The 27,459-nt window shown below is 48.4% G+C and overlaps 1 protein-coding gene across 6 annotated transcripts in view; it reads left to right on the forward strand.

Moving 5' to 3' along the window:
- Nucleotides 1-27,459, forward strand: part of AGRN (agrin) — a 231,126-nt gene that overhangs the window by 83,994 nt on the left and 119,673 nt on the right. For 4 of the 6 annotated variants that reach the window (XM_033156285.1, XM_033156287.1, XM_033156286.1 and 1 more), the window contains exon 3: nucleotides 15,634-15,681. In XM_033156285.1, the coding sequence (XP_033012176.1) occupies nucleotides 15,634-15,681 (48 nt within the window). Of the gene's footprint in view, nucleotides 1-10,444; nucleotides 10,726-15,633; nucleotides 15,682-27,459 lie in introns of those variants that run through there. The other 2 variants (XM_033156289.1, XM_033156290.1) reach the window with 2 other exon arrangements.

Genomic DNA, 27,459 nt, shown 5'->3' on the forward strand with positions numbered 1-27,459 from the left:
GTGGCGCCAAAGCAGAGTCAGAGTTAATGACAGTCAGAGCCAACGCATTCTAGTTTTGTCTCCATCCTCCTCCTAGCTGAGTTCTTCCAGTGAGCAATATTGAGACTGAGGAGGAGGAAGCTGACAGCCCCTGCAGGTTGTAAGGAAGAAGGCAAGTCGGGTGGAAGATTCCAGAGGTTGGTGGGGCAGCGCCCTCATTTGCCCCAAATGGACCAGCATCCAGTGGGACTGAGCAATGCAGCATTGACTGCGTGGTGGGGGAATGGAATGAAGTCTACTGGGTGAGGGCCCCCGGCACCCCTTCCTTAAAAACCTGAACATGGAGGAGCCCATACCACCGCATTTAGCTGCAGATCCCACCTTTTCAATGGCTTCTTAATGGGTGGACATGGGTTGTACCCAACGCTGGCCCTGCTCAGAGCAGGCCCATTGACATCAACAGAGGCAGCGTACTTTGCTTCATTGGGTCTACTCTGAGTTAGAACTTGTGAAACCCTTGGCTGCCGGGCTAATAGATAAAAGGGAGGAAGAGTGAAAATGGGGGGGGGGGTGGAGGAGAAGCAGCAGCCCTAACCCTTCAGAGTCAGATTTTTCATAGTGCTCCCTCTGTCCTGCTCCTGTCTCTGTTTCTGGGTTGGGGCTCTTGTTTAGACAAAAGCCAGACCAGAGCAACCAGCCTCTCTCAGCTTTCTCCGCACTGCACAGTTTTTTACATAGGTTTAATGGCAGAGGCTAGTTAATGCTGTTGAGGTGAGAGGAGAGGCCAAAGATGGTTAAGAGAGCACAGGTGGGTGGGGACCAACATTCTGCGACCTCCCCCCCATCCTGGTTCTCTCCTGTCCCTCAGCCCAACTACCCCATACATCCTTTGGGCTGTCTCTGGTGGCAGGCGAGCAGCTGAGGTCTCCCCATTACTAGCATTTTCCTAACAAACCCATTAGCAACCCTCTTGGGGGCTGCTTGACCACACAGTGGCTTTAATGCATTTAAACGCTCTGGTTCAGAAAGCTGTGGGGGGATGTGTGAAGTTAGGGGCAGGGCAGAGAGGGAGAGAGAGAGAGAGAGAGAGAGAGAGAGAGAGAGAGAGAGAGAGAGAGAAGGCGAGGGTGGGGTGGGGTGGGGGATTTGCCCCATGTCTTTTCCCTTTAAATAACATAGCAGTGGTTTCCCTGGTCATTCCCCTCTCTTCTTCTTCTTCTTCTTCTTCTTCTTCAGATGGATGGACAGAACTTTTAAGTTTTTTATTTTAAGTACACATACGGTTGGTCCTGCTTACCGGAACACAAGGAGCTAGAATCTCTCTCTCTCTCTCTCTCTCTCTCTCTCTCTCTCTCTCTCTCTCTCTCTCTCCCAACCAACAAAAGTCAAACAGGGACTTAAAAAAATACACTCTGGTTGGATATCTGAATCTGCAGGGTGTATAGCAAGGTTTAGCGAGCGTTCGTAAAGTGGGACCTGGGTGTGCAGCCTCCCTGTTGATTTGTATTGGTGATAATGATAGCCATTTTACCTATCCCAACCCTCCTCTCATATCTATTTGCATGCTTGGCAACCAACTCAGGCTCAAGAAAGAGAAAGCTCAATAAGGAGTGTAGGCACATAGATGGGTGGGTAACCATGCTAGATCTGTACAGTGTAAATTCCCAGCTGGTGGTTCAGTTCAATTGCTGAATATTTCATTTTCATTTCACTTACTGCTTATATTTTGCTTTCCCCCTACTTCCCAGGGGAAGCTCAGAACAGCAAACAGCAAGCAGAGAGCAGCTCAATTAACACAAGATATCAAAATAACCAATATAACAAAACATAGCATATGTCAAACATAAAGCAAGTTTACGTCTAAACAGTAATACAATACCCATCTGTTAAACCCTTAAGAATTAATTCAATAACAAGGATGTCCTTCTGGCTTTGATTACCCACCCCCATACACATCTTCATTTATAGGGGAAGGGCCGTAGCTTAGTGACAGAGCATCTGCTTTGCCTGCAGAAGGTCCCAGGTTCAACCCCTCATGTCTCCAAATAAGGCTGGGAGTGCCCTCTGCCTGAAACCCTGGAGAGCCTCTGCCAGTCAGTGTAGACAATGCTGAGCTGAATGGCCCACTGCCCTGGCCCAGGGGTTGCCAAACTTTCTTCTGGCCCTTGGACACAGTTAGATTTTTGAGGGAGGGCCACTATCCGGTCATGTCTCTCCTTCAGATCAGCCATGCCACTCCCACAAAAGAGATGAAGTGTGAACCAAGGGATCATGGTAAAAAAAGACCAGTAGAATCACTCATGAGCCCTGGAACAGCACATAGATCTGAAGTGGGATAGAGCTCCCTTCTTCCAACTTCCTCCTTCACCTCTGTGTACTTTTCAAGAGCGATAAAGGTTATCTGCCCTTACCATCTGATGACCAAAGGAGCAGGGAGCTTGGAGGTTCTGTGGACACGGGCGCCTTGGTGGCGAGTCTCAACCCCTTCTCTTACACAGCGTAAGGCAACTTCCTGTACTCTTCAAATCCAGCGATGGGATGACCCCATGCCACTGGGGAGGGCATCTGAGTATTCCCAACATGACCTTCCTTGTGTACATCTTGGATATGTACCGTATTGGCCCAAAAATAAGCCGCACCTTTAAAATTCAAGACTTACCGTATTTTTCCATCTATAAGATGCCCCCCCCTAATTTTTGACATCATTTCTAGGGGGAAAGCCTAGTCTTATACACGGGAAAATACGATATTTGCGGGTTTGGCCCGCCTCCTGACACTACCGCTTCCCGGCACTACCTCCCCAAGCTGGTGCCGGGGGACACTTGGGAGCAGCGGGTGGGTGGTATGCCGTTGCCCTGTGCTCCCAGGCTGCTTCCTGGTGTGGGGGGGAACCGTGCTGCTTTGCCGGCAGCATAAAGTTGCGAATATATGCTGGACTTTAACTTTTCACGGCCCGAATTTGGGGGTAAAGTGCAGCTTATATTCGGGCCAATAAGGTATCTCATGAGGAACACATGATAGCGGCTTTGACAAAACGCAGATGCGATACAGTGGTACCCCGGGTTACGTACGCGATCCGTTCCGGGTCGCGGTACGTAACGCGGGCTTGCGTATCATGAACGCATGAAAACAAAAAGGGAAAAAAAAACCTGGAAGAAGCACGATTTGAGTGCTTCTGCACATGCGCGAAGTGTGCAGAATGCTTCTGCGCATCCGGGGGTCGCGTGTGCTCCGGAAACACTTTCGGATTGCAGGCGTTCGCAACTTGAACGTCCGCAACACGGGGGGTGCGTATCCCGGGGTACCGCTGTACTTTAATTTCACCATGTTCTTTTGCAACCCATTACTAGGAGAATATATATATATATATATGCTCTTTTTAGGAATTTCTAACTCGCTCTCCCAAACAATGAAGACTTCCCAAAGGGGCATATATTATTAAACAAGTTATAAATACAGTTAAAAGGAATAAAATAGTTTAAAGTTTTAACAAAGCCGTAATAAAATACAGCGCAACAAAGAAATCGATTCTTGTAAACACATTCCTATCCGTGAATAAGTTCACCTTTCTGGGAATTTAAAAATTCACTTTCAGATCCAGTGTTCTGGTGGCTTTCCCCCTCTCCTCCCATCTTGGAGTATGGTAAATCAAATGTAATAATTCAAAGCTAAGCAGGGTCCGGTATGGTTTCAAATTGGATGGGGATCATATGTTGAGACTCCTGCATTGCAGGGGGTTGGACTAGATGACCCTTGGAGGTCCCTTCCAAATCTACAATTCTATGATTGTATGAAAATGACCTCATGCTTCAGAGAGTTAGGCAGGAATGCAGTGGATGGATTGCGCAGTTTGCAGTGGTGGACAGCAGAGGGCGCCTAGGAGACGGATCTTTTGCACTGAAGAATCACAAGTTTCTAGGAGAGAATTTCCCCGTCTGCGTTGGCAATTGTCTTGGACTACACAGCGCTGTTGGAATTGGGTGGCTGCTTGCTGATGAGCAAACAGAGACAGGAGATTCAGGAAGTTATTCACCCCCAACTCCCATTCACCATGATGACTGGGACAGGTTGGAGAAGTCTCAGGTAGACTTTAGCCCTGATTCCGCAAAGCTCTTCTTATGCCAGCAGCAGTTCCCAATAAATCCATAGGATTTAATCATTTGAATCCTGGGAATGGCCCCAGGGTACTGTGTAGCGTGGAGAACGTAGATAGAGACCATTTTTTCACCCTCTCTCCTAACACTAGAACTCTGGGACATTTGAATGTTGGAAAATTCGGGACAGAGTTCTTTGCACAGCAGACAGTTAAACTATGGTACTGACTCCCACAGGAGGCAGTAATGGCTACCAACCTGGATAGCTTTAAAAGCGGATTGGACAAATTCATGAAGGATAAGGATATTATGGCTACTACCCATAGTGGCTAGGCTGCTGGAGGAAGTTTGCTTCTGGATGCCAGATGCTGGAAGCTGCAGGAACAGCGAGTGCTTTTGTGCTCGGGTCTTGCATGAGGGTTTCCTCATAGGCATCTGTTTGGCCACTGTGAGAACAGGATGCTGGACTAGATGAGCCACTGGCCTGATCCAGAAGGGCTCATCTTGTGTTCTGCTTGGGAAGATGAAAATAGGTGCGTTTATGCTATTTGCCAAAATGAGTAATAACAATAGTAATACGTGGAAAGGGAATTCTTCTGCCATTGTTAGTGTGCCTTTTTGACCACACAGATTTGTGACTCTTCCTGTCTTATATTTTCAGTGGTATGATTTGAGTGGTTTGGGGGGCACTGCAGCTCAGTGGTCTGAGCACTTAGAAGAGTAGAAGAGAAGAGTTTGGATTTGATATCCCACTTTTCACTACCCGAAGGAGTCTCAAAGCGGCTAACATTCTCCTTTCCCTTCCTCCCCCACAACAAACACTTTGTGAGGTGAGTGGGGCTGAGAGACTTCAAAGAAGTGTGACTAGCCCAAGGTCACCCAGCAGCTGCATGTGGAGGAGCGGAGACGCGAACCCGGTTCCCCAGATTAGGAGTCTACCGCTCTTAACCACTACACCACACTGGCTCACTTAGAGAGGTTTATCGATCAATTCCTCTTCACAGGGAACTCTGGGAATTGCAGCTCTCTGATGGGATTTGGGGTCTCCTAACGAGTCACAGGACCCTTTAGAAGGCAGGCACACTTTCCAGGAGCCTTGGGGGGGGGGAGCCATGACTGGATGATTTCCCTGTTTCTGCAAGTTTGGGGTGAGACGGAATCACCTCTGAGCTTGTACAGAGGGTTCCTTCCCTGGCCATAGGAGCCACCACAAGCATGAGCCCTCATGCACCTGTATATGAGGTTTTGAAGTTAAATTGCACTGAGTGCCTCTCTTTAACAGAGACCCAGCTTTCTTCCTTTTGGCTGATCTCTTATCCGTTCTTTTCACCATGCTTCCACTCCTCATATCTGCCCTTTATGTCTTGGTTTCTATCGAGGTGGTTAACCACAATCTAGGCTAATGCCATTTCATTTGCAGTTGATAGGGCTGTAGCTCAGTGGTAGAGAATGAATTTTGAGTGCAGAACGACCGGAATATCTAGGCAGGGCTGGGAAAGACACTTGCCTAAAACTCTGGAAGGCTGCTGCCAGTCAGTGCTGCCAGTACTGAGTTAGATGGGGAAATGGCATGACTTACTATAGGGCACTTTCCTGTATTCCTGTATTGCAGGAGGGAGATGCTCAAATGTTCCTTCAATCAATCAATCAATCAATCAATCCCTAAAGAGACAGGCAGGCAGGCAGAGATCTAGCATGTCAGTTTGTTCTTGAGACTCTTTATTTCTGTGTGTAGGGATTGATTGATTGATTGATTGATTGATTGATTGAACAAAGGAATGTTCCATCTTTTGTGCCCTCCACCTGCAGACTGATTTGGCCAGACCAGAAACAGATAGATCATCGCAGTTCGGGTCTCTGTTAAAAGTCTGCCTGGACAAGGTTCACTTCTGTCAGTGAATTACTCCCTTTCCCCTCTCCTTCTCTTTTTCGAGACCATTGTCTGTGCAGGGGAGGGGGGGTCATATTCTGCTGCCAAGGAGCATGGAAAGGGACAGGCTTCTTTGCACCCTGCTTGCACGTATTTGGCGGGGGCCGTCTCAAAGGGGCGCATTCCTGCCGTCCTCATGAGATTTGCTAGGCTCGCTTTGCATATGGAAACATGCAAATGGAGGCATGCAAATTAATTGTTTGCCACTCCCCACCCCCATGTTTCTTCCAGGGGTGAGGAAGAGGGATGGGAGATTTAAAGCTTTTGGATTAGGTCCAACTGTTTCCAAGAGAGTGTGGCTTTGAAATCCAAGGCATTCTTGGCTAAGGAGATGGTCCCACAGGCTGGTTAGGGTGCGTTTCTGTGTGTTTAACTCGTGCATCATTGGTGCAAGTCCTTGTTTCACTTTTAGGACACATTTTTACCCTTAGGCCCCTGTCAAAAACACCGATGGGTGGAAATGCTGCTCAGCCCCCTTTGATGAATTACACCTCCAGGTCCTCTTCATGATTCCTGGAGGTTCTGCCACCAGGAGCAAAAATTATAAGCGGCAGGGCCAGTTCTAATTTTGAGAGGGCCTTTGGCACAGTGGGGTCCCCCCACCATTGTTCATTTCCCACAATGCTCCAGAGAAATGTTGGACCAGAAGCATTGTGGGAAATTGAAATGGTCACATACCACCACTACCCGGTTCCCTTCTGTAGGAGGCTGGATGCTCCCAATAATGAGTTTATCATTATTTATCATGTACTTGACTATTTATCATTGTTTATCACATTTATATTCCACCTTTCCTCCAACAGTGTGGCATACATGCCTCTCCCCTTCTCTAGTTTCATCCCCAAAACAGCCCTGTGAGGTAGGTTAGGATGAGAGGTAGTGACTGGGTCCAAGGTCACTCAGTGAGCTTTATGGCTGAGTGGGGATTTGAACCCTGGTCTCCCAGGTCCTAGTAGTCTGACACATCACACTAGCACTAAGAAGCGCTCTGTGCACACAGAACAACTCACACGTTCTTCATGGGACAATGCATCCCTCTCTTCCCAAAACACATTCCTTCCTAAATCTGCTCTAGGGCTTCCACACACCCATCAGAGCAGATCTGGTAACTGCTGGGGTGCTCATGGGCAGAAGAGGGGGGCAAAATTCCATTGCACTGGCAGGAATCATTGGACTAGCTCCCACTAGTGCAGCGGTTATTTGAAACATGCTCATTATTACTATTATTTATTAGAATTTGTATAGCAGCAGCAGCAGCAGCAGCTCCTATGGTGCATTGGAGCAGCCGTTACCAGCCTGGTGCATTCCAGATGTTTTGACCCGCAGCTGCTGTGCTGGCAGGGGCTGATGGGAGTTGTAGTCTCCAAACATCTGGAGGGCACCAGGTTAGTGAAGGCTTTCACAGTGTGTAAGATGGCAGTTTTAAGAACCTAAGACGAACCTTGCTGGACCAAACCAAAGGTCCACCTAGTCCATCATCCTGCTTCCTACAGTGATCATCTATGTACATAGGAAACTGCCTTATAGTGAGTCAGACCATTGGTCCATCTAGCTCAGTATTGTCAACCCTGACTGGCAGCAGCTCTCTGGGCTTTCTGGCAGAGGTCTCTCTCAGCCCTACCTGGAGATGCTGGGGACTGAACCTGGGACCTTCTGCATGCAAAGCCCCTTCTCCTTTTGTCTGCCCTAGAATCCCATTTTGAAGGTCACATCACACTCTGTTCTTGTTATCAGTGCGCATGTGTGGGCTGTCATAGCACATGTGCGCTAAGGCAGAAAATTTTGAGAATTCCGACAGTGGGCAGACAGTGTTTCTGGGAAACTCACAAGCAGATGTGTGATGGCAAATGCTTTCTCATCAGACTTTATCCACTAGCAACCTGTATTCAGAGATATACTGCTTTGGAGCCTAGAAGCTTCATTTAGCTGGGGGAGGGGGGATAAACTATTGGTAGGCTGCTCCTTCAAATATTTTTGTCAGTCTTTTTTCTTTTTTTTAAAAAAAGCCATCCCAGGCTTTGTCCCAGCTGAGAAGCAGCAGCTGAGAGAAAGAATGTCACTTGCAATGTGAAAATTTCCATCTCCTTTTATGAGACTTGGAGGAGGGTGTTTTTAATTCCCTCCCTGCTTTCACATCCAGCCGGCTCACAACTCTCGGACGATTCCCCCTGCTTTTCTAAAGAGGGAATTCCCTTCCTTCAAAAAGTAGCGATCTCCTGTTCTGTCTTCCCATCCATTCTCTCTGCCCCCGCCCGCACACCCTGCCCCGCGTACTCCATTACAGCTTGTAACACAATCCATATCGCTGTCCTCCCATCCTCCCCCCTTTTGACACTCCCATCCTGCCAGGATCTTCCCTGGCATTTCTACTCACTCAAAAATACCAAAATAAAAAAATCAGCTGTTGAGGCGACCCAGCCTGTATGTGCCTGCCTGCTGGCCGAGGGTGCGCCTTTGTGTGTGTGTGTGTGTGTGTGTGTGTGTGTGTCTGTGCGTGTGCAGAGAGGCGAGAAGCTCAGAGTGGCTGAGAAAGAGACACATAATGAGTTTTGACACTGCCTTCTCCGCCCCTTTCAACATCTTGAGTTCACAAATGAGACGTGGGGCTTGTCGAGGGGGGGCGGGGGTTGGATGGTTGGAGAGAGCGGAGGGAGGGGAGATAATTTCCCTTTCGCTCTCTTCCAGGGAGGCAGGGAGAGCTGAACGGAGCCTTCCTTCCCCACCCCTCCCTCCCATCTCCCTGGAAATGCTGACAGGTGTCCGTAGCTCCAGAGGTATCTTTCGAAAAGCAGTGGGGGTGGTGCCCGAGGGGTCCTCCTGCCTCCTATTTGCATGAGAGCAGCTCCCTCCAGAGAAAGAAGAACACACCACCACCCTCTCCCCGCAGTCTTCTCTCCTTTGTTTTTAACCGCTTCTCCACCTCTTGAGCCGCGGAGGAGAGCCTCCCAACACCCCTCCTTGCCACAGCCGAACTCTTGCATTGTTGGTTTTGTTTTGAGGGAGACCCGGGTCAGGGAAGGATGGAACCGCGACCTGATGTCCGGAGATGGACAGCTCACGCCGGGTGAGAACAGCAAAGCTGCAGCGGTGCCCAGGGGACGGCAGCGGACAGCCAAGGAACGGCCGCGGACAGTCGTCTCATTTCCTCGCTTGGCTTTCTCGCCACCCTCAGTCGTTGGCGGGGGGCCGGGGGGCGGCTTGAGAAACTTGGGCGTGCGTTGTACGCCTGACGGCTTCCGATCCTGAGCCTCGCCGCGAGCGGCACCCTGTGTTGCCAGAACTCTTGAATCGGGGCTCTGTGCCCTTTTGCAAACCTGCGTTTCACGTTTCCTTTCTTTTTTTGCTTCTTACTCTTGGGATGATTTTATTCATTTCTGGTGTGTGAGGAACCGGCAGCTCTGTAGCGAGGGCTGGCATGCTGGCTCTGTGCAGGGAGAGAAGGTGGCCGTGCGTTTAGCTCATCTCGGCAGCTGTTCCGGCATCGGCGAAAGGAGCTCGGGATCCGTCTCCCATCAAGAGAGCCCGTCGCCAGCCAAAGAGCCCGCCGCCGGCTGCTGTCGAGGAAACCGCAGCTGAGCCCTCGGTGGACTTTGGAATCCCTTTGAAAGAGGAAGCAGAGAAAAGGGGATTCTGGCCCCCGTTGCCTGGCTCAGAGGCGATAAGAGAATTCATCAGCTCCCTCTCTGGATTAAGTTTCTGGGTGTGTGTGTGTGTCACATGCAGGGGTCTGTTTTCATTCTCGCTTCTTCTGTGTTTCTCTTCAACATGCGTTTCTCTGACAACACATGTTGTCAGAGGTGCGCATGGGCTGGAGGAACTCGCTCCAGCCCCGAGGACCACCCAATAACCGGGTCGACAGTTTAATAGTGAGCCACACCTTGTGAGGACCCCCCCCCCCCAAAGATTCAACTAATGTTCGAGGTTCTTGGAAGATCTATCTCCCCCCGCTCACCCTCTAATTTTTCTCCACAATAGCGTACTCCTCCTTGTCTAAGGGTTTGACAAGTCTTGAAAACCAGGATTATAACCCCTTTTATTTCCGCGAAAGCCGCCTGCTGAAGGAGTTACCGTTGGATGGAGTTATCCTGCATTGTTTCCCCAGCTGGCCTCTCTCCTAATCGGATGGTAGATTTGGGGAGCGTTCCAGAGTCACGGGGCCCCTTCAGAGTCTTCCCTCACAGTTTTTGCCGTGGCAGGCGTTGCTTGGCTTGTTGAGGATGGAACCCCAGCGCTCATGACTGGTTCTGAGGGGATGACTCTTCGAATCCCTCAGAGGGGAAGCTGCCTGACGGGACACCAGTTCCTTTGGCTTAGGTTTCCCTTCGCCTAGATTTGGATTACAACCTCAAGATGGCCCACACGACGTTTGGTTCTTCCTCCTGAACTCTGAACCCCTCATGCCGGCCGGCCAGCCTGAGAATGTCAGTTCCTGAGAACACTTAGAAAGCAGCCGCCATTTTTGAAACGGGCAAGCGAGGGGCGCAAGCTTCCTTGTGCCCAGAGCAACCGCTATCCTGGATCTCCCGGTAGGGGCCTGGGCCCCAGTGAGCGGCATGACCGCTTGCCAGTACCCCATGGGGCCCGGCTCCTTAGAGAGGGACCGGATGTACCAGCACAAAGTCTCCCTAGTGGTCCGTTATTTCATGATCCCTTGCAACATCTGCCTGATCCTCTTGGCCACCTCCACGCTAGGATTCGCTGTCCTGCTTTTCCTCAACAACTGTAGGTGTCTCCCTTGGCACGTGGCGGCAGTGGCGGGGGAAAAACAAGGGGGAGGAGCTTAAAGGCAACATGGGTGTGGCTCGGAGGGTGTGGCTCTCTTAATTTGCTTGCTTACTAAACCTGTAATCCATTGCTGATGCTTAAATGCAGGCTGAACAAACAGGGATGGCCCCATAGGACTTTGGGTTGCTTCCAGTTGAGTCTTGTTCAGAGCAGACCTACTGAAATTAACAAGCCGAAGTCTGTCATCTTCAGTAATCTGCTCTGAGTAGGACTGACATGGGATGCAACCCCTTCATGCCTCTTTGATTTCCTTGTGTCGATAAAAACTGCTTTGCACACAACAGCTGTGTTCTTCGCTCTGAGCTGTGTCTCTGAACTAATTCCCATTCCATGGGAGCAAGGGGGGGGGATATGCCTGGCGTTGATGCCTCACCTGAAATGGACCGGGGGGGGGGGGTCGGGCTGCTGCTAGCTATTGGCTGTCGTAGCGAAGCAGACTCTTCCATGTGCAGAGACGGTTATTCAGAGGAGGGACCTTGTAGCTCAGCGGCAGAGCAGCTGCCTTCCATGCAGAAGGTCCCAGGTTCAGTTCCCGGCCTTTCTAGTTGGGGCTGTGAATGCTGTTGGAGTCTTAAACCCCAGGGAGGAGCTCTGCCAGTCAGTGCAGACGTTATCAAGCTAGGTGGACTTAGTCTTCGTCAGATTGCTGTGTTCATAATATGGGAAGAGCTGCAGCTCGGTGTGTGGATGGGGGTAGAAGAGCATTTGTGATGCATGCAGAAGGACCCGGGTTCAATTTCCAGGTAGAACTGGGGGAGACTCTCTGCTGAAACCCAGGAAAGCAAATGTTAATCCTAACTCAGTAGAAGACAGCTTCCTGTGTTGTTTCCTACAAGACCTGTAGCTCAGTGGCAAAGCACCCTCTTTGCATGCAGATGTAGTCCCAAGTTAGGGTTAAAAGGATCAGGTACAGACAATGGGCAAGACCCTTCTCTACCAAAGTCTCCAAGAGCTGCTGCCAGACAGGGTAAACAGTACTGGGCTACAGGTACAAACACCTGGGGTAACGAGGCAGCCCCTTGCGTTTCTCAGTGCATCTCTGAATATCAAACGCTGGGGGCAAGCAGGAGGATAAACGGGGCTGCCTTCATGCACTGCTTGCGAGCTTTCCAGAAGCATCTGACTTGGCAGTGTTGGATACAGGGTGACGGACCTTTTGGTCTCATCTGGCATGGCATTCATCTTGCTTTCCTATCCCCAGATAAGTGGAATCGCTGATCAAACACTTCCTTGGCGGAGTCTACATTTACAGCTCCTAGAGCCTGAATGTGCTTATATTTAGGTGTGTGTGTGTGTGTGTGTGTGTGTGTGTTTAAGTGAAGCTGGTGTTCTCTGGGTACTGAATCTCATGTCCTAATGCATGCTGCTTTCTGTGCTGTATTGTGCGTAGCTCACAGCCCTGGTTAGGGAGGGGCAGTTACTAGTCATGATGGCCAGATGGAACCTCCATGCCCAGATGCAGTATACTTCTAAATTGCCAGATGCTCAGGAGCAAAACAAAACAAAGGAAACAGATGCTTGGTGGGCCTTTGGGTCTTCATGGGAGCCAAGGTGAGGGAGGGCTCTTGCCTTTGTGCCCGACCGCCGAGCATCCCTGAGCCATCTGACTGGCCTCTGTGAGAACCTGAAACAGGACTAGATGGGTCTCATCCACCAGGGCCCTTCTTTGCGTTTTTAATATTGCATTTCAAAGCACTTCTGGAAATCACAGTGCCTGTTATCAACATAAAGTTCTGCCCAGTGATGCTCAAAAGAGGGCCTGCTCTTTCCGCCAACCTAAATTTTACCCGGTATGAAACCTCATTTCCCACTGCTTCATTTTCTCGTACAATTTTGACAGACACGTCCTGCATTGGCCCCTTCTCCCCTCATACATTTAAAGCACTATTTTACAACTTCCAGCAGCCACGGCTTCCCCCAAATAATCCTGGAAAGTCTGCTTTTGTAAAGGGTCCTGAGATTTGTTAGGAGACCCCTGTTCCCCTCTCAAAGCTACAGTTCTCAGAGTTTCCTGGGAAGAGGGATCAGTTGTTAAACCACGCTTGAGAACTGTGTCTCTGTGAGGTGAATCAGGGTCTTCTAACAACTCTCAGCACCCTGAAATGCAGCTCCCAGGGCTCTTTGGGGGAAGCTGTGGTTGTTTAAAGTGGCATGATAGAGGTATAGCCCAGATCATGGGTGTAGCCACGCAGGGCAGGGAAGGGCATTTGAAACCGAATCTTTGTGGGTGACAGAAGCAGGGTTGGGTGGCAAAATCTCCTCCCCGTCATTTCTTTTTTCCAGTTGCCCTCTCCCAATGTTGCTTACTGTCAACAAGCAACCCTCTGGTATTTTTGTTTGTAAAGCAGGGATGGGGAACCTCAGGCCTGGGGGCCACATGTGACCCTCCATGCCCCTCTAATTGGCCCCTGAAACTCTCTTCAGACCGCACACCCTCACTGGCCCTGCTTCAAACCCTCCTTGAGTGTGTGTGTGGAAACTAGCCTATTGTACAAAGGTGAAATTTGCATTCCCTGCCCCGCCCACTTTAGCCTCTGGCTCCACCTACCGCTTGCATTCAGCCCTTGGGAGGTTGCCTAAGAGAGAATGCCGCCCTTGGACTGAAAAAGGGTCCCCATGCCTAGTGTAATCTATAGTCAACAACTCCCTCCCAAAATGTCTGGTGTTATCTGCAGGCTACCTACAAGTAGTTTTTAATGACATCTTTTGACCAGAGTTTGCACCTTTTGTCCTGGAAATCCCTAATCATTTCCAGGCTTGGCTGGAAGTGATGGATGTTTTGAGTCCAACGATACCTTGGAGGGCACCCTGTTGACTACCCTTGCTCCAACCCAACACACATAAGAAAAGGAGCAACGCTCTCTGCACAAGCTCCGGGACACCTTTGTCGTTCATTCTGACTTCACATGCCACAGGGCTGAGGTCCTACCAAAGAAAATGGGGTCCCAGGCTCTGCCCTTGGCTTGGATTTTCAAGGCTCGCCTCTGTTTTCTGAGAATCCCTAAAGTGCTACTTGTGCTGGATATAGAAGCAGACTGGGGTGTGGCAGTTAAGTGTGTGGGTGGCATTTCTATCGAGACGCAGCTATTTTATACCCAGCGTTGTACAAAATGCTGGTGTGTGTGCGCGCACACACACACACGCAAGTGTGTGTTGTCTGAGAGGAGATACAGACATACAGAAGCAGATGTGCAAATTTGACAGCTGTGGTTTGATTGTGACAACGGGTGTTAGTAGAGGACAAACATACACACCCTGGGAAAAGCTGTGCTCATTTTACATTTCTGGAGAGCGATATCTTTTTATAGGATTGCTCTGTACAGGCACGGCGGGGCATTCTCTGTGATGATGATTTAAATGCAGCCCCCCCTCCAACCACTGGAAATAGTTATTACTGCTGGGCACACCCAACTAACAGCCAAGATGACTAGAGCCTTGATTTCTTACCAAACCCTGAAAAACAGGGTCCAAACATTGCAGTGGTAGACATGGGATATGTTAGCCTTTTTGTTTTTCTAACAAACTAGTATGCTGTTCTTTCCAGATGTTGCCTAGTTGTATTTTTAACTCAGGTTTCTCCTTGACATGCTAGCTTTCTACACACAGGGTGGGCCGTATTTGAGCATGCATCTTTCCACTTTTTAATTGGCCCGCACTTGCTGCCTGAAGAGGGTCTTTACTCCTTGATTCTGCAGAATGAATAAAAGAGGTTCTTTTGGTCAGGGTTGTGGCAGTGGTAGCTTATGCCTCTCCTGCCTTTTATGACACCCCCTCCTCTCCCGGCCTCCCCCAACCTAACTGGATAACAAGCGGCAGCTTTGCAAACACAGGTCACCAATCAACTCAAATGGCTTTGATGGATCAGTGTCTTGGGAGACCCTTGCACGATAGGTAATAAATAGTTTGATTTGCATCGCAGCTGGGGTCAGGAGGGGCCTTGACGGATTGACTCGCCCAAGGCAGCTGCTGTCACATCCCTTACCTCCCCCAGTGCTAGAAGAGAAATATATTTACTATTGGGTTTTCGTTTGTGCTTTTGTGTGTGGATACAAACAGCGACCCCTTAAGCATCAGTGTGCGTTTTTAAAATTCTGAATTAGCATCGGAGACGGGCATGGCTCCAAAAAAAGTTTACTTTTGGAGCCTTATTGACCTGCTCTCAAGGGAGTCTGCCCCTCTGACTCTACATGAGTCCGTCCTTGGTAGACTTCCTTATTGGAAGGAATCAAGCCCAGAATGGGGCATCATTCAGAGGCACGATAGATTTGCCTCTGTTTGAAGTCAAATCATATTTTGCCACATTGCTATACACCAGGGGGTTGCCTCCGGACTGCAACTTCCAACATCTGTGACCATTGGCCATGCTGGCTAGGCTCTGCTGTTGAGAGGCGCGGTCCCACGGCAGCTTCCCCCCCCCCAGGATGACTAACCTGCTCTGCATGATAATTGAATCCATTTATTACATCTGCTGCAAAGACATGGCTGATTGGCAGAAAGCAGGTCCAGAACAGGTAGTCACTAAGGGAGGCAGCCAGCACCCTCATTTGTAGATTGGTGTTTAGGGCATACAGTTTGATAGTATGGAAAGATCCAGCTTCGGAGAAACCATTCCAGCTGCAGTCACAGCATGCTCACCTGGAATTAAGTTCCTTTGCAGTCACTGAGTAGATCTGAGTAGATCTGCAGATCATTGAGAGGGATACGGAGTTCACCTTGATGTTTCTGAATACTGGTTTGTTACAGTGCCATGTGCAAGTGAGGAATAATAGGCAACAGCTCTGTTGCTCGAAGTGTTTTCTGAAATCTCTCAACTAATGCCACCCCCCCCCATCTTTTGTTTTGCAGACAAACCAGGGTACTATTTTCCACAGCAGCTGCCAACGCCACAGGATGGTGAGTAGTGGGACAAAATCAAATTCCAGATCTTATCCCTAACTTTTGGTTTTCGGTACTTGAAAGCTGATCTGGTGGGGTTGATACCTCCTGCAAGGAACACCCCTTTGACCCAGTGATCTGTTTCCCTGCCTCTTGCTCATGACTCCTCCCCCCACAGAGCAAGCACCAATGTTCTGTCTGATACTGCTTTTGCCAGCTGGAGAGAAAAGACATTTCCCAGTACTGGTAATCTAGGAAAACACCTGTATTTGTTGCATTGTGTGTGTTATCGTTAATGTTGATGATTATACAATAGCGTGCTGACGTCAACAAGGTGCTAGGCTAGGGGCCTGGGTTCAAATCTCTGTTTGCTGGTTGATTCTGGGGACCTCATTCTCTCCTGCCCTGGCGTACTTCGCAGGGTTGTTGTGAGGATTTAAAAAGGGGCAGGGGAAAGACTCCTGTTCAACCCTCCACCATCCACTTGAATGACAGAACAGCTTTAAAACAAATGTAAAAATCAAATGATTTATTTAAACTTTTATGTACCAGAGCCTCAGGCTTTGCTTAAGGTTCTCCCTGTTTTGTTTTGTTTTTTAAACACCCCATATTTTAAAATACCTGTCTTTCAAATTCTTCATTGCTGCTGCTGCTACTCTTGGTGATGGCAATGATTAGTATCATGATACACTGTTAAACCAGTCTTGGCTAAGCTGCTGCCCTGCAGATGTTTTGCACCACCAGCTCACATCAGTCCCAGCCAACAGAGCTGTGAGATGCCAGTGCTGTTGGGAGCTGTCACCCAAAACTTCCAGAGGCTGCCAGGTTGGCAACCTCTGCCTTAAACCAATTAAAAGTCCACAAATCCCAGCCCTTTTGGAAAAAGAAGGAAAGAAAAGAAAATACTCTTTGTGATTCATGCGTGAGAGTCCTACTTTTCTGTCTTTCTCTCTCTACAAGGCCAAACATCCTGTTCTCTGCCTTTCTGGAGCACTTTTCAGTGAAATTCCAATTTCATAAGCAACCCTATGAGGACAGAGATGAGGGCCCTTCACACATTTACAGATGATGACTCTCTCTCCGCCGTCTCATTTGGTGAAGCTGCACACATCCTCTCGGGGTGATTCCCCCGGTGCATGGATGTGAGTTTGATGCAGATGCCTACTTCAGACATGATGGTGTGCAACCCTGTGTGCCTGCTGTATAAACACAGACGCTCTGCAGTGCGTGAATGCGATGCTGTCACTTCCCAAGGGCTGAAGAGGGCATTTGGACCTGCCACCCCAATCTTGCCAACAGAAACCAACTCTCTAGCTATTGCATCACTTTTTCAACTGATGTTTAGGGATTGTCGGCAGTTTATCCACAAACCAGAACAGTGAACAATCCATTTGCAACAGCAGCAAGGAGACATGTATTTGGGGGACGGAGCCCCCCCCCCCCTAGTAATTTTATGGCACATTGTCTGCAATTGTAATCTCTATCCCTCTCCTCCAAGTTTTCTCCCCTTCTCATCGTCTAGGATGCCACCCTTCCCTCTCCTTTCGTTATACACTGTCGCTCATCGCACCTTCCTGTGACCAAACTGTGTCTGCAGATTCCATGTACTGAGTGTACACATCCTCCATGGACTGCAGTGGGCAAGCAGCTATGGAAAGTGGGGAAACATAGGCTGGAATGAAATCTCAATGGGGGTGTGGGCTGAGCCAACATGGAGCTTTTGTGGGAGCATAGGCAAAGTCAGAATGGAATCTTGGTGGGAGCATGGGTGGCGTCAGAATGGAATCTTGGTTGCAGGGGCGTAGCGAGCCTCTTTGCCACCCGGGGCGGCAAAGCGGGGGCACCCCCCCTAGCGCGCGTGTGCCGTGATGTCACACCGCATGGTCGGAAGGGGTGCCAGCCGCTCACGCCTGCCATCTTGGGTGGACTGCGCATGTCCACCTAAGATGGCAGGCGCGAGCGGCCGGTACCCCTTCCGTGCGGCGGCACGGCAAGTTTTAAGGCTGCAGCGTGTGAACACACGTGCTGCAGCCTTAAACGTTGCCGTGCGCTGGCGGCACCGATCACAGGGGTGGGACGCTGCCCCGAGTGTCACCCCCCAGGGTGGTACCCAGGGCGGCCCGCCACTTGCTCCGCCCCTGCTTGGTTGGGGCATGGGCGGAGTCAGAATGATATATTGGCGGGAGCATGGGCAGAGTCAGAATGGAATCTTGGTTGGGGCATGGGCGGAGTCAGAATGGAATCTTGGCGGGAGCATGGGTGGAGTCAGAATAGAACCTTGGTTGGGGCATGGGCGGAGTCAGAATGGAACCTTAGTTGGGGCATATGGGCGGAGTCAGAATGGAACCTTGGTGGCGGTGTTTGCCGAATTTTCTGGCTTTTCTATCTTCCTTGTCAAGCCATGAAGGCCAGTAAGAGGAAGCTGTATGTGGTAAGTGAGGAATCTTGGCTGTGTTGTACACTTAGCTTTTCTGCCGGCCCATGTATATATACACGTATGTTAAATATAAATGTCATTTAAATTCACTGCTACTGCCAACGCAAACCTGCCTTGTGCACAGATAATGCACCAGGCAGGCCCCTAGCAGGCTGTGGTTTGTATTCATACAGCTTTTCCCTAATATCAGGATACATATATGCGGCCTTAGCAAATTGCATCCACATGCCCACTGAACTGGCAAGAGATTGTTAATGGGTTTCTTGTATTCCCCTTGAAGAAAAAGAGAGCACTTTTGGAGTTTTGTGAGCCCTTGTCAAAATTATATGTTGCATTTGAGTTTTGAAACCAAGAAGCATAGAGAAGACTTGTCATAATTGACAAAGAGGGAGAAGCAATGGTGATGGGTTTGAAACTGTAAAGTATTTCTGCCCACCCCCAAGGTAAATTTAGATGATGGTGCAGAAGAAGAGGTACTGCAAAGATACTAGTGTGTTGGGGACTTTGAAACTGTCACACTTTCAGCTGCTCGAGTTTTTGTCCCTTCCAACTTGGATAATCTTTTAAATATTGAGTGATACACCTGCAAAGTGTGCTTGGCAAGACCTCAGAGCTGAGCTATCAAGCAGTTCAGTTTTAGCAGAGTATACTTTTATCAGTTTGAACAATTAGATGAGGATTTGTTAAAAATCAAGTTCCACTGTCATCTGGCAGCGGAGGACCTTCATCACTTAGCAAGGTTTGAGAAACACTCAGCAGGTACCTTCCAGAGAAACTGAACTGCCCTGCAAAGTGCAGATCAGTTTGCAGATGGGGCAGATTTTTGTAGCAACGTGTTTTGCTTTGTTCCCGCCAGAGTCATTTGTTGGGCAGCTTAAACTGTCCATGAGTAATGGTGATTAAATCGAAACTGATGAGGGCAAAGGTCAATTGAGTAGACAGGATTTCAAAATGGGGGGGGGATTATTGGGGTATCACTGGAGTGGGTGAGAAAAAGTGTTCCCTCCCGAATATTTATGACAGTAAGAGAAGCCTGGAACCAGAAGGGAACATGGCAGGTTTTGGGCGGAGCCCAAATGGAACCTGGTGGGTTATGGGTGGAATCACAGGAAATACAAATTTTACTAAATTTTTAGACTCCGTTAATGATTTTACACAGTTTTTCAGATAGGTAAAATAAATGCTCGTTTGTAACTTTACATGCATTGGCCCCCCCAATTCAAAACATACGGTGTTCAAACCAATTTTTAAAAGCAGCAATCAACTAATGGTTTATTAATTCCTCTCTTTATCTTTTGTCAGAATGGGAAAGCGACGGATGCCATGATAAACAAAATGTGATTAATCTATAATTGGACCCAGGGTGTCTTGTTTAAAAATAAAGATGAACGTAGGTGTAGCTTGCATCTTGACGCTGTGAAATATTAATAAACCAAGCTCATCCAGATGACATGTTGCTTTTTAAAAAAAAAAACAATAACAACACATCTTGCCCTTATGTACTAGGCACAATCTCTTTCTGAGGAGGAGTATGTAGCATATTGTGCTTCACATCTCTTGGCTTGCTGCAGAGTTGCTTTGCTTCTGGGAGAAAAACAACAGTATTGCCCTTTCTTTCCCCTTTTAAATTTAGGACAATGTTCCTTTTAATTTGCTGGGTGATCTTATCTTACGTGGAAGTGCTACAAGGCTGGGTTGTGTGTGCAGATGCCTGGCATGTATTTGAGGCCCTGATGTGGTCTAGGCAAGGGGACAAGAGGACTTGAAATGGAGACATCACAGACACTGCCCAGTAAATGCTTGCTACCCCAACCCCGCACACACACTAAGCTTTCAGGTTCAGCATTCTTCCCCAAGCAGCAGCCATGAGGGCTAGAAGCTTGGTTTATTTTAGTTCACATTTTAAAAGCTAAGATCCTTGGCAGGGGAGCCAGATTCTGCACCAGGCTGCCAGTTGCAGAATGCCAGGATGGTGCTGCTGATGGTGGTGGTGGATTATGCACAATGAAGCAGCCCTCCCCAACTCCCCATGTCTTAGGTGGACTCTCTAGTGCCCTGGACTCAGAGAGATTTTGGCTGCATATGCACCACATATCCTAGGAACTGTAGTTTGTGGCGAATTGTAGCTCTGTGATGGGTATACTACCAAGTCCCAGGATTCTTGGAGGATGGGGGAGAATGTGCTTTAATATGTATGGTGTGCCCGCAGCCTCTGCCTTCAAATCGGACTCATCCTGCATCATGTGAAATTTCAGCTCTTGCCTTTTCCTCTCTCCAACTTGGCACATGTTAAGAACAATTTACGTCAGGTTAACATAGCTGGTCCAGTGGGACACGAGCATTCATCCCCCCCCCCCTTTACCTTCCTTTTTTTCGTGTAACCAAGGGCAACAAGGCACCATATCCACTTGAAAGACCGCAATAATTGTTAGTAGGGCCTCTTTAAAAAACACACTAATAATAGCAATAAAGGAGAATGGATGTACAAAACCAGGAGACCACACTGGCCTGCACGTTTTGGGAGGAAGTGGTTTTATCACTTTTGCCTCCATAGATGATAACAGATGACAGCAGCAAGCGTGGGTGGAAGCCCCTTGAGAAGAACTAAATTGGTAGCTTGGGGAAGCTGCTGCTGATACAGCCCATTTATAAGGATGTGTAAGGATTTGCTTTATTGGGTTGGCAAGTGCGGTGGGGTGGCCAGAGCACAGGTGAGGAACCATTCCCAATGGGCTGCGTTCTCCTCCCTTCTCAGCAACCTTCTGAGCGCCACGTGACCATGGTGGGCAGGGCCAGAAGTAAAAGTGGGCGGGGCAGGGCATGTCCATTCGCTTGCCTTTCCTGTCTTGAACCAATCCACATACAACCTGGAAAAGAAGCAGAAGGCAAGGGTTCCACATTGATATTCTTGCTTTCCATCCTTGGCAGGGATGGTGAGGAGAAACTGTACTACAAGCCCCCCTCCTACAGTGTGTGTGTGTGTGTGTGTGTGTGTGTGTGTGCGTGCCAGTGTGGCAGTGCTCCCCCACCCCACCCCACCCCACCCTTTACAAGGGCCTTGGAAACAACCCCCAAATGCAAAAACCACTCTCCCCACTTGTGATTCCCAGAAGCTGGCATTCCAAAGCAAACTTGACTCCAGCAGTCGGATTCAGCCTGTCTTTCCCCTCTGGCCATTACAAGTTGGAAGTGGTAACCCCAACCAATCTGATGCTGGAAAGGCAAAACCTTTCCAGCTGTCAATCACCCAAGTCAAGCATAGCCACTGCAATGCCTTCCAGGTGTTTTGGACTCGCCTTTCTCCTCCTGCCTTATTTTCTTAATAAGCCTCTAAAAATAGTGGAGGCAATATATAAATAGTCTTAACAAGCAGCTGCTACTAGCCTTATCCTAGAACTCAGGCCAATATAAGTTTCAAAAGTGAGAATAATCCCTACTCACAAGTCAAATGTGAATTGCAACAAGAATACATATAGTTATACAGAAATTGTAAACTCAAAGTCACAAGGATATATGCAAAACAAAAATCTGTTACGGCATTGGATATGAGAGTCTTTAAATTGAGTCAAGTTCATGCTAGTCCATAATCAGAATATATTCATGTCGCGTTTGATGTAAAGATCTTAGTCTTAGGATACATGTTGATCTTCTTAAACTTAGTTGTTAACTCTGAGAAACGTGGAAAATAATAGGACACACTTAAAACTTAGCTGATGAAGGTGAATACACCGAAACAGGGCCCTGTCCTGATTTATGACTGACTTCTGACTTCTGATCAATGATTGAGACTAAGATCTTTACATCAAACATGGCATGAATATATTCTGATTATGGACTAGCGTGAACTTGACTCAATTTAAAGACTCTCATATCCAGTGCTGTAACAGATTATTGTTTTGCATATATCCTTGTGACTTTGAGTTTACAATTTCTGTATAACTATATGTATTCTTGTTGCAATTCACATTTGATTTGTGAGTAGGGATAACTCTCACTATTGAAACTTATATTGGCCTGAGTTCTTGGCCTGTTTTTTATTGGTGCATTTACTAACAAGAACTCCAATTTATTTAACTAGCCTTATCCTAGCTGTGAATTTGTCCAATTTTCCTTTTAAAGCCACCAAAGGGCAGTATGATAAATAAGCCATCTTGAACCCAAGTCTGGGGAAAAGGTGGGATGTAAAAATAAATATAATAATGGTGATGACAACGACAATATAAGAAGAGCCCTGCAGCTGGATCTGGTCAACAGGCCCATCTAGTCCAGTGTCCTATGCTCCAAGTGGCCACCAAATGTCCATTATAAGAAACCCACAAGCATGGCCTTAATCTAACAGCACCTTTTTTCACCTGTGATTCCCAGCAACTGGTGTTCAGAGGCATACTGCCTCTGACAGAGGGAAAGCATTGCCAACATGGCTGTTGTTGTTCAGTTGTTCATTCGTGTCCGACTCTTCGTGACCCCATGGACCAGAGCATGCCAGGCATGCCTATCTTTCACTGCCTCCCGCAGTTTGGCCAAACTCATGCTAGTCGCTTCGAGAACACTGTCCAACCATCTCATCCTCTGTCGCTCCCTTCTCCTTGTGCCCTCCATGTTTCCCAACACCAGGGTCTTTTCTAGGGAGTCTTCTCTTCTCATGAGGTGGCCAAAGTACTGGAGCCTCAACTTCAGGATCTGTCCTTCCAGTGAGCACTCAGGGCTGATTTCTTTAAGGATGGATAGGTTTGATCTTTTTGCAGTCCATGGGACTCTCAAGAGTCTCCTCCAGCACCATAATTCAAAAGCATCAATTCTTTGGCGATCAGTCTTCTTTATGGTCCAGCTCTCACTTCCATACATTACTACTGGGAAAACCATAGCTTTAACTATACGGACGTTTGTCAGCAAGGTGATGTCTCTGCTTTTTAAGATGCTGTCTAGGTTTGTCATTGCTTTCCTCCCAAGAAGCAGGCGTCTTTTAATTTCGTGACTGCTGTCACCATCCCATCACCTTGTCCTCCTATAGGATCATGGAATCATAGAATTTGAGAGTTGGAAGGGACCCTATGGGTCATCTAGTCCAACCCCCTGCAATGCAGGAATCTCAGCTAAATCATCCATGACAGGTGACCATCCAACCTCTGCTTAAAAACCTCCAAGGAAGGAGAGTCTATAGATTTGCCTAATCTTTTCAAACCATCCATGTTGGTTGGCCATAACTATCTCCTGTGGGAAGTGATTTCCATAGGGCTTCAATGCAGAAAATGTAGTGGGCATGCTCTCTGTTGTTCCAGAGACCAGAAGCTATGGGTGGAAACTGTAGGAGAAGCAGATTTCAGCTGAACGTTAGGAGATGTATCCTAATGGTAAGAGATGTTAGAAAATGGAACTGACTGCGTCAAGCAGGGATGGGCTTTCCTTCACTGTGGGGTTTGAAGCAGAAGCCAGCCAGCCATTTGACTCTGGGATGCCACCACTGCAAGGTCCTTTCATTCAGCTGCAGATTGATCTAAATGGCCTCCAAGGGTCCCTTTCAGTGATTCTAAGGAGCACTCTGGAGTTGAGAGCATCAACAGCTGGTGAAGCCAACGCCAAGGGTTGGTTTGCACACTTTCTCTCTGTGACACACACACACAATTCCCGGCTTTCCTCTTATATGAGGAATGAGCCAGGCTTGAAAAATATGGGTCGCGCACACACACACACACACACACACATGCAGTGTGCTTCAGCAGAATCTCACGCTGCTGCTTTGCAAGGCGAGGAACTCTCTTGGGGCACAGCGAATGCCTTCTCTAATCGTGCCCTGCAGCTCTGGGTGAGCCTTCAGGGCACTGCAAATGTAGAGCTACTGACTGCGGAGGAGAAGTTTAGTGAAAGGGGGGGGGGGGTGCAGCCAGCCACAGAAGACTTGAGCGGGTGGTGGTGGTGAGCGGTTTCTAAAGAGAGGTGCTGCGATCGTTCCATCAACCTGCTTCCTTGGGTATGCTGGCTTGTTTATCTACTGTGCGCAGGCGTTATCGATAATTAATGACGCCTCCACGCTCATTTCCCAGGCTGTTTTCACACCCGGGTGGGCTCCTCTGATGTCTCAGCAGCCTGCTGCTATGCCATCCATTTTCCTGTCCTAATCCTTTTGGCCACAAGAACCGTTTTGAGACCTGGCCCAGACTCTCCGCAGACTTGAGAGACCCTAGGCTCTGAAGCTGCTTCCTTTTCCGACAACTGAGACCAGTTCGCCAGATGTGTCGCAAAGGGAAGCTAGGAAGCTAAACCTCTCCGTCCTGCACGACCCTCAACAGATTTCCAAAGTCGGCAGTTTTGGGGAGGAGTGGGTGGGAAAGAAGCACCTTTGACAGCTGTAATGCTGCCAGACCACTGGGTCATCTAGCTCAGTATTGTCTACACTGGCTATCAGCAACTCTCCAGGGTTTTGGGCAAGGGGCACTTCCAGCCCTACCTGGAGATGCCAGGGATTGAACCTGGGAGCTTCTTCATGCAATGCACGAAGCCCTTCCTCAGTTTTATAGGAAGCTGCCATATGCTGTGTGGAATTCAATGACACACTGTTCTGTCCGTGCAAACTTTTCAACTTGTGCAGCAGATGAAACAATACCCCCTCTTTCCTCCCTGTGCTGCTCTGGGGAGTCTACCAAAACACACACCTTGAGCCAATTTTGGAGAACGTGGTGGGAGGGGAGCAGAGAAAGCCCCATTCCAGCAGGAGGTCTGTTTGGAGGGTTTCCACTGACAAGGTTTCTCAGGTGAGAATCCTGCCCGCTGAGTCAAATCATTGCCTGTCTTAATTCAGAATTGTCCCCACTGATTGGCAGCGGCTCTTAAGAGTTTCAGAGAAGGGACATCTGCGGGCATTGCTGGAGAAACCGGGGATGGCAGCAGAAACATTCTGCATGCAATGCAGGTGCTCTAGCCACTGAGCTGCAGCACCTCACCAACCCTAACTAACTCCATCTTGGGTAAGCTGTGGAAGCATCATGGGGGCACTTCCTTTCCTGCCCACACAACCGTGTGTCGGAAGGCTCTGCAGAAAGACCTCCCCTTTACAGCCTCATAAACCCTCTGCTCCTCCCAGCAGTGACGCAGGAGGTAAAGCAGAACCACTTGATAAATTAAATATTGGCAAAACCACTTTCTCTTCCTTGTCAGCCCCATAAATACTGGGATTGTCGTCTGCCGCTTGCTAGCTTTGGGGGCATCCCGGGGCAAGGATGGGAGATGGTTTCTTTTTCACTCTCTCGCATTGAGAACCAGTTAACTGATTAAAAATGAAAGCATTGTAAATTCTCCCTGCCCCGCTCTCTTCTTCCATTTTCTTTAGTGGTATAATCAGGGCTTAGGTTTGCAGGCTGAGCTTTGGTTTCCTAGGGGTTGTGTGTGTGTGTGTTTACTTTGCCCTAATCAGCTAATTGATTAAATCTGCATATATTTGCATGTGGAAAAAAATGGGTTTGAACCAAAGAGGCATGTTTTTTTAAAAAATAAATTGCTGAAGGATACACACATGTATCATCTTAGGAGATGCACTACCTTCTATATGTATGGTGGGGGACAGGGACCTATGGCCCTCCATATCTTGTTGGACTTTGGTGCTCAGGGAGGATGGGAGTTGTGGTTCAGCAACACCTGGAGTGCCAGTGGTTTTACACCAGTGGTTCCCAAACCCTGGTGTAAAAGGTAGAGGCTTTTAATTCAACTATTCTGCTCAGCATTGCAGCCCAGATTTGTATAATAACATAAGAAGAGCCTTTGGCCCATCTAGTCCAGCATCCTGTTCTCATCGTGGCCAGCCACATGCCTCTGGAAATCTTGACAGCAGGACTGGAACACAAGAGCACTCTCCTTTCCTGCAGTTTCCAGCAACTGGTATTCAGAAGCATTACTGACTCTGACCATGGAGACAGATCAATAGCCATTGATGGCGTTATCCTTAGATTTGTCTAATCCCCTTTGAAAGCCGTTCCAGCTGGTAGCCATCACTGCCTCCTGCAGGAGTGAGTTCCATAGTTCAGCAGTGCGCTGTGTGAAGACTGTAGCTCTCAAGGGCGGCAGACTGAGTTCTTTCCTAGCCCTACCTGAAGATGCTGGGGACCGAATCTGGGCCTTTTGCATGCAAGATATATGTTGGAATACCACCTTTCAGAACCCATGCCTTCCCTGCCAGAGCACCTCTGTTCACTGAAGCTCATCCTTTTCCCTCAGCACCACATGAAGCCATCCTCTTAGCCAAACAGAACATTTCTCTTCCGTCAGAGCGGCTGCACTGATCTTGCACATTCTCTCACCACCCCTTTCCCCCCTCAGGAGTTGGAATGATCATGAATATTCTATGAGCGCTCGCAAGATTGCTTAATACAGATTAATGACCTTCTTAGCAGGCTTTAACCACCTCTTTGGGCGCCCACACAACGATGCTTCGGTTGGGTGCTATATTTTGTGGGCTCCCCCCTCCCCGCGCTCCCTCCCCCAATCTACACTCCCAAATAACACGTAAAGGGATCCGTAAGTGTTTCTGGTCTGCAGTTTTAATAATTGCCAAAACACTTCAGGGCGATAAAGCTGGAAGTGAAAATGCAGAGTAACGATCGGGACTGTCCTTCAAATCCTGTGGGAGACTGTAGTTATAGTGTTTCCCAAAGTTTAGATGCAGTTGGGCTCAGTATTTTTCTTCTGGGTTTAAAATTCAAAGTATGCTTCATTCTCAAACTCCAAAAGGTATTCTTGGGATTTCTTGATTGACTCCCAACATGTTGAGTAGGCATCTCATTGCAGTTATGGGATGGGCCAGTCAATACTGCCTCCTGTGGGCCTGGTCTCCCCTTTATCCATTCCCCAGGGCTCAGAAATGGATCTGTTCCTTCTGGGCACTCAGTCCTTCATTTGGAAATTGCTGCACATTGCTTCTGTCACAGGCACATCAGAAGCTGCCAAACCAGACTATTATACAGGCTGAAATATATTTCTGATCTAGGTTGATGTTGTCTACTCTGACTGGCAGTGGCGCCCTTGGGTTACAGGCAGAGAAGGTGCCTTTTCTGTCACCTAATACCTGGTTCGTTTTTTAACAGGAGATGCTAGAGATTGAACCTGGGACCTTCTGCATGCAAAGCAGACTCTCTACCACTGAGTTATGGTCCTTTTCTTAAGACACAGAAACATACAAATTTGCTTTATGCAGAGCCAGGCCACAGGTCCATCTAGTTCTGGGTTGTCTTCTCTGATGGGAAGCAGCTGTCCAGAATTTCAGACGGGGGATAATTCCCATTCCTACCTTGAGATGCCAGGGATCGAAACCAAGTCCTTCTGCATACAAAGCAGATATTCTCCCACCAATCTGTGGCCCCTTTTTTGCAATT

Source organism: Lacerta agilis, chromosome 8, assembly GCF_009819535.1.
Source record: "Lacerta agilis isolate rLacAgi1 chromosome 8, rLacAgi1.pri, whole genome shotgun sequence".
NCBI classification, from domain to species: Eukaryota; Metazoa; Chordata; class Lepidosauria; order Squamata; family Lacertidae; genus Lacerta; species Lacerta agilis.